The 14,472-nt window shown below is 55.9% G+C and overlaps 6 protein-coding genes across 6 annotated transcripts; 4 read left to right on the top strand and 2 right to left on the bottom strand.

The window, feature by feature from the left end:
* Positions 1 to 123: 123 nt before the first annotated feature.
* Positions 124 to 829, bottom strand: VDAG_04940 (uncharacterized protein; the record flags this gene model as incomplete). The annotated part of the gene is made up of 2 exons (XM_009654544.1): positions 124 to 618; positions 716 to 829. 2 exons carry the CDS (start codon positions 827 to 829, stop codon positions 124 to 126), a joined length of 609 nt encoding a protein of 202 aa, XP_009652839.1.
* Positions 830 to 2,625: 1,796 nt separating this feature from the next.
* Positions 2,626 to 3,421, top strand: VDAG_04939 (uncharacterized protein; the record flags this gene model as incomplete). Its single annotated transcript, XM_009654543.1, has 2 exons — positions 2,626 to 3,263; positions 3,352 to 3,421. The coding sequence occupies 2 exons, from the start codon at positions 2,626 to 2,628 to the stop codon at positions 3,419 to 3,421; spliced, it is 708 nt and encodes a 235-aa protein (XP_009652838.1).
* Positions 3,422 to 4,566: 1,145 nt separating this feature from the next.
* On the top strand, positions 4,567 to 5,841 carry VDAG_04938 (uncharacterized protein; the record flags this gene model as incomplete). Its single annotated transcript, XM_009654542.1, has 1 exon — positions 4,567 to 5,841. One exon carries the CDS (start codon positions 4,567 to 4,569, stop codon positions 5,839 to 5,841), a length of 1,275 nt encoding a protein of 424 aa, XP_009652837.1.
* Positions 5,842 to 7,415: 1,574 nt separating this feature from the next.
* VDAG_04937 (uncharacterized protein) lies at positions 7,416 to 9,924 on the top strand (the record flags this gene model as incomplete). The annotated part of the gene is made up of 1 exon (XM_009654541.1): positions 7,416 to 9,924. One exon carries the CDS (start codon positions 7,416 to 7,418, stop codon positions 9,579 to 9,581), a length of 2,166 nt encoding a protein of 721 aa, XP_009652836.1. The 3' UTR covers positions 9,582 to 9,924.
* A 1,201-nt stretch (positions 9,925 to 11,125) lies between these two features.
* On the top strand, positions 11,126 to 12,458 carry VDAG_04936 (uncharacterized protein; the record flags this gene model as incomplete). Its single annotated transcript, XM_009654540.1, has 3 exons — positions 11,126 to 11,323; positions 11,380 to 12,181; positions 12,232 to 12,458. 3 exons carry the CDS (start codon positions 11,126 to 11,128, stop codon positions 12,456 to 12,458), a joined length of 1,227 nt encoding a protein of 408 aa, XP_009652835.1.
* Positions 12,459 to 13,169: 711 nt separating this feature from the next.
* Positions 13,170 to 14,440, bottom strand: VDAG_04935 (uncharacterized protein; the record flags this gene model as incomplete). The annotated part of the gene is made up of 2 exons (XM_009654539.1): positions 13,170 to 14,296; positions 14,377 to 14,440. 2 exons carry the CDS (start codon positions 14,438 to 14,440, stop codon positions 13,170 to 13,172), a joined length of 1,191 nt encoding a protein of 396 aa, XP_009652834.1.
* Positions 14,441 to 14,472: the final 32 nt, after the last annotated feature.

Below are 14,472 nucleotides of genomic sequence, written 5' to 3'. Positions count from 1 at the left end.
CCCCAGCAGCGATTCTCGACACTGACGAGAGAGGCTATGAGGAAGGGAATGAGACTGAAGGTGGCAGCGACGAGAGGCGGCAGAACTTCCCGAATATGGTCGTCGGCGATTTGGAATTCCTACTCAGGGGATTAGGACTATCACCGAGAAGACAACGGGCGCGTGATGGAGAGCAGGAGCGCATACCTCTCCAGTGATGGCCATGTCGGTTTCGACCTTGACGAGCGCCACGTCCTCCTTGGGCGTCCTGTCCACCTTTTTCTGCAGCTTCTTGACTTTGTCCTGGGCCTTTTCGTAGTCGAGTCTCTTGTTCTCACGCTTCTTGATCGTCTTGCGGATCGGCTGGATGTAGTCACGGGCATCGGCGGCCGGGCGGATGACCTGGGCATCGATACCGGCGACCTCTTGCAGAAGCTCGTCCTTGAGTTCGGCGTAGGCTTCACGCAGGGCAAAGGTTCGGCTGAGCTGCAGGTCGGATGTGGGCTCGCTGGGACGGCGCGGGCCTTCCGTGGCGCCGGCGATGGGGTCGTAAAGGCCTTCAAACTCCTTCATCATACCCCATTGCGTGTTGGCAATGTTGACCCACGCATCTCGAAGCTGCTGCGTGCTCTCGACAATCTGGTAGAAGAGCAGGTTAGCTCTGCGTCGACCGAGGTGGGAGGGGCAAGAAAGGGCGGGAAAGGGCAGAGCAGGTGGGGGGTTTGTGGTGGTTCACCTTGGCGAGCATTTTGTCGGCGTCGTCGTACTCCTTGAGCATGATGGCTACTTTGGCATTGTCCCCCGGGCCTTTGCTCATCATCCTGCCAAACTTTTTATTGATACGCTCCATGGTGACTAAAGAATGTAGCTTGGCTTGCTGGCTCGTAAAGTTGTCGCGTTGGGCTCGTTGTTGTGGTTGAAATCCAGACAATAATGGAATGTCCGGAGGATTACGTATGTCTCCTGACAAGGTGCAAGGAGCTCGGGAAGCTCGCACCAAGTACTGAAAGTAACGGCAACCCGGGCGGAGAAAAGGGCCCAACGAGTCGCACCAGTGCTACCAAGGATACTGGACCTGTTATACACGGCTTGGAGACACGGCCAAGGTTCTTCTTTGGTTGTTGAGAGGTAAATGAGTGAGTGGCAGGACAGGACAGGCTTCGCCAGGGGGGGGGGGAACATTGGCATTCGTATCGACCTGGGACAGAGCCGATCATGCAACGCGCGGGCAGGCACGGTGGAGAGGGCGAGAAGAACGCACGCTCAAGCTTACCACATATTGGTCATTTTGGGGGGCTTCAGCGAACGCCCGTCTCTCGTCCGGATCTTTGACGCCGCAAATCGCCAGCCCCCAGGTTGGCACGACTTGCTCCCATCAGTGCTGAACCACTGCGTCCTCTGACGATCAGCAGAAACTCGCGTGGCTGTCATCTCATCCCGGACGCAAATGCCCCAAGAGCCCCAAAGGGTGTCTACACAGGAAGCGGGCCGCTATCCCCTCTACGCCCCCACACTTTGTCCCCTGTCCATGCACAGGCTAGCTAGCTTCCACGCTCGAACCGGGGGCACGCAGGTACCTGGGCATATTGACTGGACGCCTTGCGATTTGCGGTTACCCAACGGCCAAGTGACTCTAGGATTGAAAGGAGTATGTGTATCCAGGTTACCATCGTCTTGTCCGGATTGGAGGGGCCGGAAGGCCGCGGGCATCTGGGGGCGACGCCATGCTCAAGCAGGCTGTCTACGGGTTGACTAGATTCACTATTCACCACGCATTACCGCCAGCTGCCTGGTGCCATATGACCTTCCAAAATGGACATGCTTTCGGTGGGTGACCTGCCAGCATATCTAGGACCAAGTCGTTCGCAGTGCCATGTACGCCTGCTTGGTGTTCATGTCTGATCACAGTCACAATCTCCGTGCCGAACCGCACCTGCATAGGCCCGCACCGGGGTAGCTTCACTGCATCGACCTTTGAAAGGACTTGCCAGCCCTTGTAGTTACATGGTACACAGCAGACCCTCTCGTGCAGCAGCACACTCGATGACGAAGGACGAAGTAGCTAAACTTACCTACCTTAGGTACCAAGGCAGGTAGCCACGTTCTGGAGCCCACGTGTTCTAAGCATTTCGCCCTGAGACACCCAATCTCAGGCACCTTGTCCTATTTGATTTGGTGGTGAATTGCAGACGCAGTACGTCCAATCATACCTATTAAACTATGTGGGCGACGACATGTTCCCTGTCAGGATCGCTCACGGGGAGCACAGAAGGGGATTTGGACCTTATACTGCTGTTACACAGAGCACAACTTAGGTACCAACTTCAAAGGTATTCAGACAAAAGGACCTTGACAGCGAGACTGAGGGCCAATCACCAGTGGTTTCTCAAGGATCGATAAAATCACGTGACCTGGCGTCGGTCCCTCTTTCCCCCAGTCGCGTCACCCCCACCTATCCGACCGCGTCTCGTCTGCCGTGTCCTACACATACGGCTCGAGACGAAAGCAAGTCCAGCACCAGAACGACTTGTCACCCAGAACGATCGCATGTCTGATACACAGCGCTCGGCCAGATGAGACTATTCTTTCAACCGCACGACAATTGCCAAACAACCACCTGTGCCCCGTCATGAAAGCCATCCGACCATGGCGGCCTCCACCCCGCTTTCTCACGCCAACATGAATGTTATCAACAGCTCCCAGTCCAACAGCGAGACCGGCACGGCCACTGCTGCTCCAGTTCTCGACTATGCATGCCTTTTCTCACACGACCTGAAGCGAAAACAAAAACGATGGCGGGATGGGCGACTCAAGTTTCACTGCTTCAACAAGAGGGTCATGGTCTATGATGAGCGTGGTAACTTTATTGGCGACACGCACTGGACGATGGACTACGACTTGGACGAGGGTGAAGAGTTTCAACTTGCGCGCGGATGCGTCGTAGTACAGGTCTCCGAGTGTCTGGGACGCAAAGAACAAGACCTGTCCGCCTTGATCGACCAACGCTACAAGGACAAGGAGGAACGCAAGGCCCATGCTGACGCAGCCGCTGCTTCCAAACCATACAGGCCTGCACCTACGCCACACCGACCACCGATGCCCATCGCCCAGCCAATGACGAATATAGCGACCCCTCGTGGTAACCAGCTCGGCCGCGCCGTCCTCCCTACGTTATCACCCTTCGAGCAGCGGAACCTCCATGCTCAAGAGTCCGCCCAACAGGACGAGCAGGCCAGACCTGCCAAAAGAAGAAGACCAGAGGCATCGCCCCCAAGTAAGAGCGGGTATGCCAGGAGTCTCTTCGGAGCGCCGCTCGCCTTGGCTTCTTTTCCTTCAAGCGCCGCACACCAGTCTCAAACTGCTCCGTCACAGGCCTCAGATATCCGCGCCATTGGCAGAGAACCGTTGCTACCCCGTTCGCGACCTATGCCTAGTCTTCTGAAGGTGCAGCCAACTGCATTCGCTGACACTCCTTCGAAACCTTCAAGAACCACGTCTAGATCAAACCCCATTATCATAACTGATGGCACCCCCGAAACTGACTCAAATCGCCATCACGTCGATTCTGCAGAGCCATCTGTCAGTCTCGCTGCCATCGCTGGAAAGTCGAAAGCCAGAGCGGGCCGGTCGAGCAAACAGCCATCCCATCACGACGAACGCCTGGTAGAGGAAGATGGCCCCCCGAGCTCAGGTGAAATCAATGGAGTGCGAGCGGTTCCTCCGCAGTTGGTAACTGAAGCAAGCACGTTGCTTCAACCGCGTATGGCGAAGCGAAAGACTCTTCTATCCGTGCCAAGGAAGCAGACAGTACAGTCAACTCATGACCAGCTCGAAAGCCCAACAACGGCTAGGACTGACGATGAGTTCTCTACTGCGGATGCGCTAGATTTAAACCCAAGAACGAGCCTCGTGGCAAGCACAAAACGGACAAAAAAACGTGGTCTTCTGATAGCCGCGGAGAAGACAACAACCAGGAAGCGACGCAAAAGTGTCGACGATGAATCAGGCCATGACGTGGTGAAATCTACGCACTCTGTGCGCGCCGACGAAGAAAGCGTCGTCTCTAAGGAGAAAAGACGCCGCAAAGTTTCGGCTGGCTTAATGTTCGATGACGACGATGCTATCAACGTTGACAGCGACGCTACGTGCCCCTCACCAAAACTCCCTGTCCTTAGTCAACCTTGTGACTCTGTGGATGAGATCACCAATCAGGGCGATGTGCCTCTTACAGCGAGGAAGGTCGATTCCCCTCCCCAAAAGAATGTTGAAGACCCTAAAGGTCATAATAATGAATTGAGCGAGGAAGACGTTGAAGCTCGTCATCGTTTCAGGGGTAAACACGCAACCTGTCGCCTGGGAGAATCGGGCTTGGACACACCTATCTCAGTGCCAAGCTCTCCTGCATCTTCTAGCCCTCCAACTCCCGTCGAAGCACCCCCACCAAAACGGGCGCAAGCTCCCACGAGGATCAATAGGCCCCATTTGGCTACCTTGCGGGGGAGTGTCAAGAGCAAAGAGATCATTGGGTTCTATGATAGTGCCAATAGTTCCCGAGAGGCAGCAGCTCTCGCTCGCATACGTGAGTCCATGGCGTTCGCCAATGACGAAGACGAACCCGCGGTCACAGAGCAAGGCCCGAAAACTGGAACCAGAAGGAAAGAAGCTGAAGAAGAGGGACACAACCAAGAACAACTCCGGGCGACGGAGGTACGGAAAGAACGGGAAGAAGAAGAACGTCGACGACAGCTGCGGGAGACGCAGGCTCAAGAGGAAGCTCAGAGAAAGCAGAGGGAGATGGAGGTGCGTGCGAAAAAGGCACGCGAGGAAGCAGCTCGACAAAAGAGACGACAGGAGAAGATGGCTCTGGAAGAAGAGGAGCGCCGACAGGAAGCACGTGAGGAGGAGGCTCGGCAAGAGGAGCTGCGTCGACGACAAGTTCGCGAGCAGGAAACCCGCGAGAAGGAAGCTCGCGAGGAGGAAGTGCAACGTCGAGAAGCTCGCGAAGACGAGGCTCGGCGAGAAGCACTGCGCCAACAGCAGATCCTCGAACAAGAAGCTCGTGAAAAGCAAGCTCGTGAAGAAGAGCTGCGGCGTCAGGAAGCCCGTGAGAGGGAAGCTCGAGAAGCCGAGAGGCGTCGTCTGGAAGCCCACGAGCAAGAGCTACGCAAGCGAAAGGCAAGAGAAGAAGAGCTACAGCAAGAGCTGATTCGTGAAAGACAGGCTCGTGAACGTGAGGCCAGGGAGAGGAGGGCCAGAGAGGAGGAGGAGCAACGAGAGCAAGAGCTCCGACAGAAACTGAACCGCGAAAAGGAGGCTCAAGAACGAGAAGCCAAACAGAAGGAAGAGCGAGAAAGAGAGGCTCTGGCAAGAGAAGTCCGCGAACGGGAGGCGAGAGAAGCAGAAGATCGTGAACGGAAAGCACGGGAGAGAGAGGCGCGTCTGGAAGCTCGAGAGAAGGAAGCTCTGGAGCGGGAGGCTCGCTTAGAAGCTCGGGAAAAGGAGAATCAGCTCAAAGAGGCTCGGGAGAAGGAGGCTCGAGCGAAGCAAGCCGAGGCCGAGACCACGCGTCAAAAGGACGTCAGAGAGAAGGCAAGGCTTCCTAAGTTTGTCCCTCCCACCAGGCCTAGTACACTTGGGGGCGCTGTCCGAGCCAGCCTTTCTCGTGCCATACCTCAGGCTGCTGGTGTTAGAGCCTCTACTGCGGCGCGAGAGTCGGCGAATATGGATGCCACCACAAGGAACCGGGCGGCCGAGGAGTCAACCGGCCCTTCGTCTGCCACCTTGCCTGTCTTCACTCGGGCGAACGGGGGCCCATGGAGCATACAAGCACACGATCTGCTGGGAGTTGGGCGGCCCTCATGAGGCTGCTGGCTATCGAACACAAGGAAGTTAGATGAGAAAATCATTGGGCTCTCCTGAATACTGGCGCATCAACCGGAGAGGCGTATGCAGCTGGCGAATTGATGAACTCTATCCATGGGCGGTATATTGCGTTACGAAAGATCTCGATCTTCACTCGTTCTGCCACTCAGGTTGCATGCGGCTGTAGACGAGGCGTGCGCCGCGCCCAGTAAGGCACATATACCTTTGGGATGATATGAATTACCTATTCTCTCCTGTAGACCTGAGTATCAACATGCACTCGTATAGAGATCACGGCGTCAATCTGGGTAGCGGGCGTTTGTCGGACTGCCACATTGGCTTCAAGAGGTGGGGCTGACTCATGGAGGTCGTGTTCGTGCTTTCCGCCTTGCGGTGTGCCTTCGTCCTCGGATCTCACAACAATGATTGACTTTCACTAAAATCTGACCTACCAATAAGTACTTTCAGCGTGTACCTCCACCGACGTCGCCAGCCCGCCAAGCACGGGGTGCACCGTTACTGGGCGGGTGGGACCACGGGAGCTGACCCCTGTTAGTCGAGCTACTTGTACCTCGTTTGTAGGTGCAGATCTGTTCAGCAGAGCGGCTTCGTATCCTCGATGGCACCGGTTCAATTCTGGCGGCTCCAACGGAAGCCATTGCTGCCTAGAGCTTGCTTGGTACATTTTGATGACAGGCTGATGGAGGTGGTACCTACCCATCCTTGTACCTCTCTGTATATCTGCACCTGCAGATAGACCGAGTTCTCAATGCAGCAATAAGGATCCGAGGCTCGCGTTGACTCACAGGTGATCACGTGATTCTTACTCCCGCGCCATTGGCCAATCAGCCTCATGCGTCCTCGCCGACAGAGCCTGCAGCATCCGTGCAGGAGTGGGCTGAACTGGCCAATGAAGGCTCCATTCTGGCCCCTCCTCAAGTCTATGTATCGATCTGGTTGGCTAACAGAAGGAGGGTCTGCGTCTGGGCGCTATTCCCCTTTCAGCTCGCCGACGGTCTCATCCCAAACCACCCACTGCGCCTTCCTGGATCACGGAGGGTGCGCCTGTCCGATGGCTCACTGAAATACCCTTCGTGACTCCCGTCCAGCAAGACCTAGACTACCCTCCTTCTCCTCCCGTTCACCATATCCTCGCCACCAAATCTTCCTGATCACATCAGGCCACGAATAGCTCGATCCACCAAGCTAGCGATAGCTTCGAGTTCCAGATCAGTATCTGCCGGAATTCACTCCTGGCCCTCGGCCGCTTACTCCGTGAACCTCTCCACCGTGACTTGCATGCCAAGTACCAACGCCAGAGTATATTCATCAAACCCCTACATCCATCGTCCACGACAACAACAATTACACCAAGGTGAGTTACAGGCCTCACAGCTTGCCACTCAGACCGTGCAGCAGCTCATCTCGGCCCAGGTTCTCTGACCTCTGACATCGAATCCACCTCAAGAACCACCAGTCTGGCTATCTCTCGCGCCGGCCTTAGACCTTACCAAACCTCCCTCTTAGGGATCCAACGCCACTCCAAACCTGCCATCACCTTCCACTCTACCACAATGACAGCCATGCTTCGGAACGACTCCGTGCAGGGCTTCTCGGTCTCGCAGCCCAACTTGGGCGCTGCCCTGCAGTTCATTCCTGCTATGGGCAGCCAGCTGCTGGACGAGCTAATCCATGCCTACATCCCCGGCGACGCTTCCATCCAGGACAAGCGCTCATTCGTTTCCATGGACTTCTTCGAGTACTCTCGCTTGACCGGCGAGACCTTCAGGTACTACCCAGTCGCAGCACGTAACACGGCAACCTCGTCTGCCAGTTCAAGCCCCGCCCAGGATTCCGGATACGCATCCCAGTTTGTGTCGCCCGTGATTTCGGACGGCAGCTTCTCGACGCCTGCCTCTGTCGACATCGCGACCCCTGCTTCCTTCTTCCAAGATACTGTTGTTCAGCAGGCCCCCAAGAAGGCTCCAAAGAAGGCCGTTGCCTCCTCGTCTCGGTCGCCCGCTAATGACTTCTCACACATCCCCGGAATGAAGATCATGACCCGTGATGGCCTGGACATCACCAACTCGGCCTCTCGTGGCTGCAAGACCAAGGAGCAGCGCGACCACGCACACTTGATGAGAATCATCAAGGCATGCGATGCCTGCAAGAAGAAGAAGATCCGATGCGACCCTAGCCACAAGAAGCGCACGACGACACAGGCACAGGCTCCGGCACCCTCTCAATCCCAATCACGACCGAAGCCTTCCAAGAAGCTCAAGCAAGCTGCAATCGAAGCACCGGTTGCCGCGCCACAAGATTTAGGCATATTCGACGCGTCTTCCTTCACCAGGGATGACGCTTTTGCCGACTTTGAGCTTCCCGTTACGACAATCGAGTACCAGGAGTCTTGGGAGTCACTCGTTCACTACGATGATGAGCCCATGTACTCTGTCCCTGTTGACTACGACTTCTTCTTCGACCCTGCTGGTCACTTCTCGCCCGGTTCGAACAGCTCTGCATCCTCCTCTCAGCCAGCCGTCACTGCCCAACCGCAGCTCGTCTCTCGACCACCAACCACGCCACCGTCTCTCCCATACATGGGAGCCGGCAGCTCTAGTTCCAACTATGTCGACTTTGATCTGTTCTCGCCTGCTGCTAGCTTTATCGACGACGAGTCTATGCCTGTCAACGATATCGCCAACTTCCACGGGGAACGTAGGAGCGACAACGTGGCTTCCAATGTTCGTCTGTCTTCGTCGAACCCTACAGCAAGCGCTAGCTTGATCGGCTCTCTGCCCGGATACCTTGAGATTCAAGAATGGCCCGAACCGGGCCTAGCTTGGTACAACTCTGGTGCGGAGACGTTGTGTGTAGGAAGGCAGACGCAGACACAGAACACACCGCTAGCGCAAGCGTCCCGCGCACCATCTGCAGCATCTCCACAGCTTCCCGATACTCTAGTGGTATGTCGATACGTGTCCCCAACCATGCCGATGCCACTAACAAGTTGTCAGGATGAACCTCTTATAGATGCACCAAGGATAGTATCGTCCGCAGCTCGCCAACACAGCTCGTCCACCGGTCGTGGCAGGCTAGACTTTGTGTCTCGTCCTCGGTCCTGTGGTGCAATTGGTGAGGTCATGCGCGATATCGCGGCGGCCAATTCGGCACCACTATCAAGCTTAAGCCCTTCGGTTGCTCGTACTTCCCAGATTGCTACCGTTTCGGATGCGTCATCGTCGACAACGGTCGCTGCACGACTAAGGACTGGTGCGTCAGTGCAGAGGTCACAGTTCTCGTCGTCAGCCAGCCTCGCAATCGCGACCGATGCCCCTGATGTACGCAGCAGCAGCGTGCCTGGGACTTCCGTCGTCGTTTCATCTGCAAGCGAGATTATGTCAAGCCTCCTACCCACACCCCATGTGATCAGCGTGGCGGTGGCTTGCGGAGTTCTTGGTTGTGCACCCCTGTCTATGGTGGTATGCTTCCTTTCCTTTGTACTTGGGCTTGTCGCCCTGGGGTCGATCTACTGCCCCCAGACCGCATGGTCAGGTACGGATCAGAGAATCCACAAAACCACTCCCTTATCCAGGAGTCAAGACAACAAGCAGAGCTTCCTCTCTCGACGATGCGAGAGCTGGAGGTTCACAGCACATAACGAGTGTCGCCATATGGACACGTTCTATCCCACGATGGGGCGCCTGGCGACTTCTAGGTTGCTGACGCTCACTCGGTAAAAGATGGGCCACCTCGTTCTTGTTGTCTATTGACTTGGATGCGGCATACCCGTTCCTCCGCGGCGTTACTTGATGATGTCGCTCGCTGGCGGGGATGCTGCGCCGTGTAGCTGTACACTTTAGCGTGTGTACTGTTGTCGGTTAACTGGGAGCATTTTTGGTTTTATGAGATACCCCTCTGTTCTTCATTTTGGTCCACGTTTCTGCCTTGGTGGTGGTTTTGCCGGGACCGGCATATGGGCCAGTCAGTGTGAAGGGTTTTGGACGGGCTTGGGGAGGTGAGGTGGCTGGGATGTGTGCGCTTATTGCCCCTAGGTCTGTCGATAATCTACTGATTTGGCTGAAATTTGGGTCTTGCGTGATCGTGACTGTGACTGTGTCCACACTTCGGGCTGAAAATTCTCTCTCGAGCCTGTATTCATGATTCAACCCCCGTTGCTCAACCGTTGGCCCAATCAACATGTTGTGACAACTGACAAGCAGACTGAACGAGCGTCGCTGCCAGCGGACACGTCTGATTTCCATGCACTTGCCAACACTGCAGGGTACAGGCAATTGAAAGCGTGACTTCGTGTTCAATGCCTGACAAAGACTCAAGATGCAATGGTGAAGTAACGACGGCTGTCAGTTCTCAGGCACCAATATCGAGAGACGTCTCTCGGTATCACGTGATCACGTGTTTGCGCTCCACTTCGGTGGACGTTGAAGTTCTGAAAATATTCTCCGTCAAAGACACCAGCAAACGATACTCCAGTCACTCTCCGTGTGCCCTAGTCCAGTCATTATTTTTGGGCGTTCAAAGTGGCTGACTGGTAAAGTTCTGTCCCTGAGCCTTGTTCTGGTATGGTACTGATGTGAAGTGGTCGTCAGCTTTTGGCCTTTGTCATCATGCAACATTGAGACCGGTGGCTCACTGGTGGCACAACACCTTATTCCTCATTGTTCTCTTGTTCCTCATTGTTCTCTTGTTCCTCTTGTTCTTGAGGGGAAGGAAGCTGTGAGGTCGTTGGAATAGAGGTGAAAGGCCGAGAGACGTGTTAAAAGTCGATATCTCTTTGGACGACGCTCAACTGCAGAGCCGGTTGAGAGGATCACTCGCACTGAGGTGTCTTTGGCGGGCGAAACGTTGCTGATCGACCTCAATTGCTGATACCGTGGAAAGAGGGAAAGACTTGGGAGGAAAGACCTACACGCTAAGTGCAACTTCTACAATGTTGAATCAGGCCCCGGTTCCTGCCTCTGGACAGTCATTGTTCCGGGCAGTGGCAACAACACCACCAATACCTGCTGCTTCATCTTCCAATGCACAACAAGCATCGACCTCAACGCCCGAGGGAAACCGTCGATTCTCATCTACGGGTCGATTTCTGAATCGCTTCTTTCGCCGCCTTATCCCCCGTTCTCCATCATCTGTCTCCTCGTCTCAGTACAGCGAATCCGAGGACACTACCACAACAGCTTCCGTGCAGTCAGAAGATAACAGACCAGACACGAAACCGGACGTCGAAAGGAACGCCTCGGAGCCAGTCTCTCCAACAAACAATATGTCGATCCATGCCAACCAAGAGAATCTACCGCCTGCGTCCAGCGGCCTCGATGGCTCGGTGGCTTGCCTGTCGCTGGACGATGCATCGCCCGGGAAAGCAGGCCTAATTTCCTCCGCTGGCTCCTTACAGCAGGAAGCTGACACAGATAGCGAAAAGGCAACTCACCACGGCTTCATGGACCAAGCCTTGGACATGGTATGCGCGGCGCTCGTGAGGTTCTCGAGGGAAAATAAGCTAACCGACTTTCGCAGGCTCGCCTTGCGCTCCGCACCAACGAGACGCCCGTCGGCTGCGTCATTGTTCACAACAACAAAGTCATAGCCAAGGGCATGAACGCGACAAATGTCACTCGCAATGGTACTCGTCATGCCGAGTTCATGGCCGTCTCGGCCCTCCTTTCCTACCGTCCCGTGGGCGTGACATCGGACGATGCAGCTGCCGAACCTCGGCATGTCCCGACCGAGATGTCTGCTGCCGAGCGCGAGCAGCGAGACCGCGAGAAGGATGCCGAGCTTGGTCCTGACCCCAGCCTGAAGGACACTTCATATGTGAAGAATGGCCATCTCTATCCGTATGGCCAGAAGCAGCACCCCGATCCTCGCGTGCCACGCTCCATCATTCGCGAGTCAGTGCTGTACGTGACTGTCGAACCGTGCGTCATGTGCGCCGGGCTGCTCAGACAGCTGGGAATTCGCAAAGTCTACTTTGGCGCTGTGAACGACAAGTTCGGTGGTGCTGGCGGCGTCTTCAGTATCCACTTGAACTCTATTAGGCCACAGGACAGACCTTACATTAAAGAACTGCCCTCGGAATCAGAAAACAATGACAGCGGCACAACAGCCCCTTCACGACCTGTGTCAGCTCAGTCAGCGCAGTTAGCTCAGTCGACGCAGCCAGCTCCCAAGTCACAAAACGGACAGTACCATATGCCCCAGTCCAATCCGGATGGCGATGGCGGAAATGTTGAGCGTGGTTTCGAGATCGAAGGCGGATGGGGACGCGAGGAGGCCGTGGGCCTACTGCGGCGCTTCTACGTCCAGGAAAACGGTCGAGGTAAGGCAACCAACTCAGTCGTTGATGAATAAAAACTGACTCTTCTCCAGCTCCCCAACCACGGAAGAAGGAAGGTCGCGCTGCTCGCCTCGCGGCGATGGAAGCCGGCAACTCTCAAGACGCCCAAGGTGTAGTCACGGGCGGTACGCCGGAGGAAGTCGGTGCCGCTGAAACGGTCGATGAGAAGGAGCTGGCAACTAATGCCGAAAACCCGCTGCAGACGCCCACTTTGGAAACCGTGACAGGCCCGCTTGGCAGCAGCAACAAAACTGATTGAAGGGTCTGCGGCTGGCAAGGAGCGAGGCCACTACGTGGACACAAGACACGACATGATGGCGCTGTTAGTGGCAGGCGAGACACGTATACGCTAATGGGAGTGGCCCGGATCGACACGAGGTCAGACAGCGGCTGAGAGGTTGTGACCCAGACACCATGGCCCGGGCCGGAAGCATGTGCTTGTGTAGAGTACTGATGTCTCGTCAGACGTGTATGTGTTTCGAGGTGAGGTGGGGTGAAAGAGAGTCTCGGGTCAGCTTGTTTCCGGACCTTGGTGAAGAGTGAGATTGCAAATCAAAGACATGGCTTGTCTGTGATGTCAATGGCTTCTCAGCAGCCCCCAAAAATTCACTCATAGCAAATCACAGTCTGCAGTGCTGCCTCAATCAAAGGGGGGTATTGATTCCTCTAGGCTAAAATCGACAGGCAAGAGTTGAGAAGAGAAACTACGCTACCGCAACCATGGTATTGTCTGGAGAATCGCCTCGTGCAAAGATCATATCGGTATCATAAACCTCATAACGCCGCCTACTCCCTCGTCGTCCAAGAGAGCACAGGTCCAACATGTTCATTCTGTTCATTCGTTGAAAAGTTATAGTCGAGCTGAATGTATCACACATGTGGGTATGTGGGGTACGAAAATACAAGAAAGGCAAGAGCCGCAGATCGGGAAAGTTTGGATCAGAGCCACAGACACACATGGTTAGGGACTCTATCGTTTCTTCCTTGCGTCGTGCACGTGCTGCTGCGCATGCGCCGTGGCAGGCTGGACGACAAAGTTCCTGATGCCCGCCTCGGCCGCCTGTTTCATGGCTTGGTGGCGCATGCCGCCCTTTTTGACCGGGGAGCGCTTCGAGCCGACGAAGCCGTCGACGAGGCCGGCGCCAAGGGCAGCAGTGGCAACGCGAACGCCCTTCTCGCCCATCCAAGGGGATGGGTCGTCACGAAGCTTATAGGCAGCCTGAGCGCCGGCCTGGATAGCCATGCGGGTGGCGGCGCCTATGGCAGCGTAGCCGGCGGCCTTTCTCGCTTTGGAGCGGCCGGCTGCTGCGGGCTCGGGAGTTGTGGGCTTGCTTGGAACAGAGCGGGAACGAGGCGGGGCATGAGAGGGAGCCTCATGGTAAGGATCATGCTCGGGCCCACGAGACATGTTGCGAGCACGACCACGGGTCTGATAGTGCGAATCGGGCTCCACGCGGCGTTCATGATGCTGTGGTGGAGGAGGGATAGGCTGAGTGCGCGCCCTTGTTGGGCGGCGAAAGTCATCCTCGCCATCATCATCGGGATAGCCGGGGCCATAGGCCGGATAACGAGAGTGGCGTGTGTCAGCGGCGCGTGGGGGGTATTTCTGACGTTCGCGGCTGGCGGCTGGGCCGTATCCTTGATCCAGAGACCCTGCTCTGGCTCTAGTATTCCTCCTGTATGCGTCATCGTCTCGATCATATGCTGGGCGGCTGCGGGTGGCTCGACGCCGATATGCCTCAGGAGACTCTGATCTTGGCGCGTGAGAGGATCGTGGTGCTTCGCTACGGCCGCGCCTGGACTTTAGGGCGGGCTCGGGAGAGTTGTCGAAGCCACCGCGACTAGGTCTCATCTCGGAGGCGCCGCGGACAGGCCGTACATCGTGTTGGCGGCGTTCAAAAGGGACATCTCTGGAGTTGCGTCGGGTTGAGCCAGAAGGATAGTCTCGAGAGAACCTATCATCGTGGTAACTGGGTTCTTGTCGGCGTTGCCTCTCGGCGTATCGTGGTGGCGGATAAGGATCATAGGGGTCGGCAACACGCCGTGATGGTTCGTCGTAAGGTGGATAGCCGGCATCGACTTCTCTTGCGGGGATACCTTTGATGGCGTGCCATGTTGAGTTGAATCAAGATTTTTAAGGAAGACAAGAGAACCAACCCCAGTCCAATAAAGCTTACCAAAAGAGTAAATATCCAGGGCCCATGGGGTCCCGATGCCCACCTGTGGGCAGCCAAGGGACATATATAGTGTTTCCAGGGGGGGGGGGGGGGGGG

This window comes from Verticillium dahliae, genomic scaffold (genome assembly GCF_000150675.1).
Source record: "Verticillium dahliae VdLs.17 supercont1.8 genomic scaffold, whole genome shotgun sequence".
NCBI classification, from domain to species: domain Eukaryota; kingdom Fungi; phylum Ascomycota; class Sordariomycetes; order Glomerellales; family Plectosphaerellaceae; genus Verticillium; species Verticillium dahliae.
Note: the sequence above shows the minus strand (reverse complement) of the source record. Positions and strands in the feature narration are given on the sequence as shown.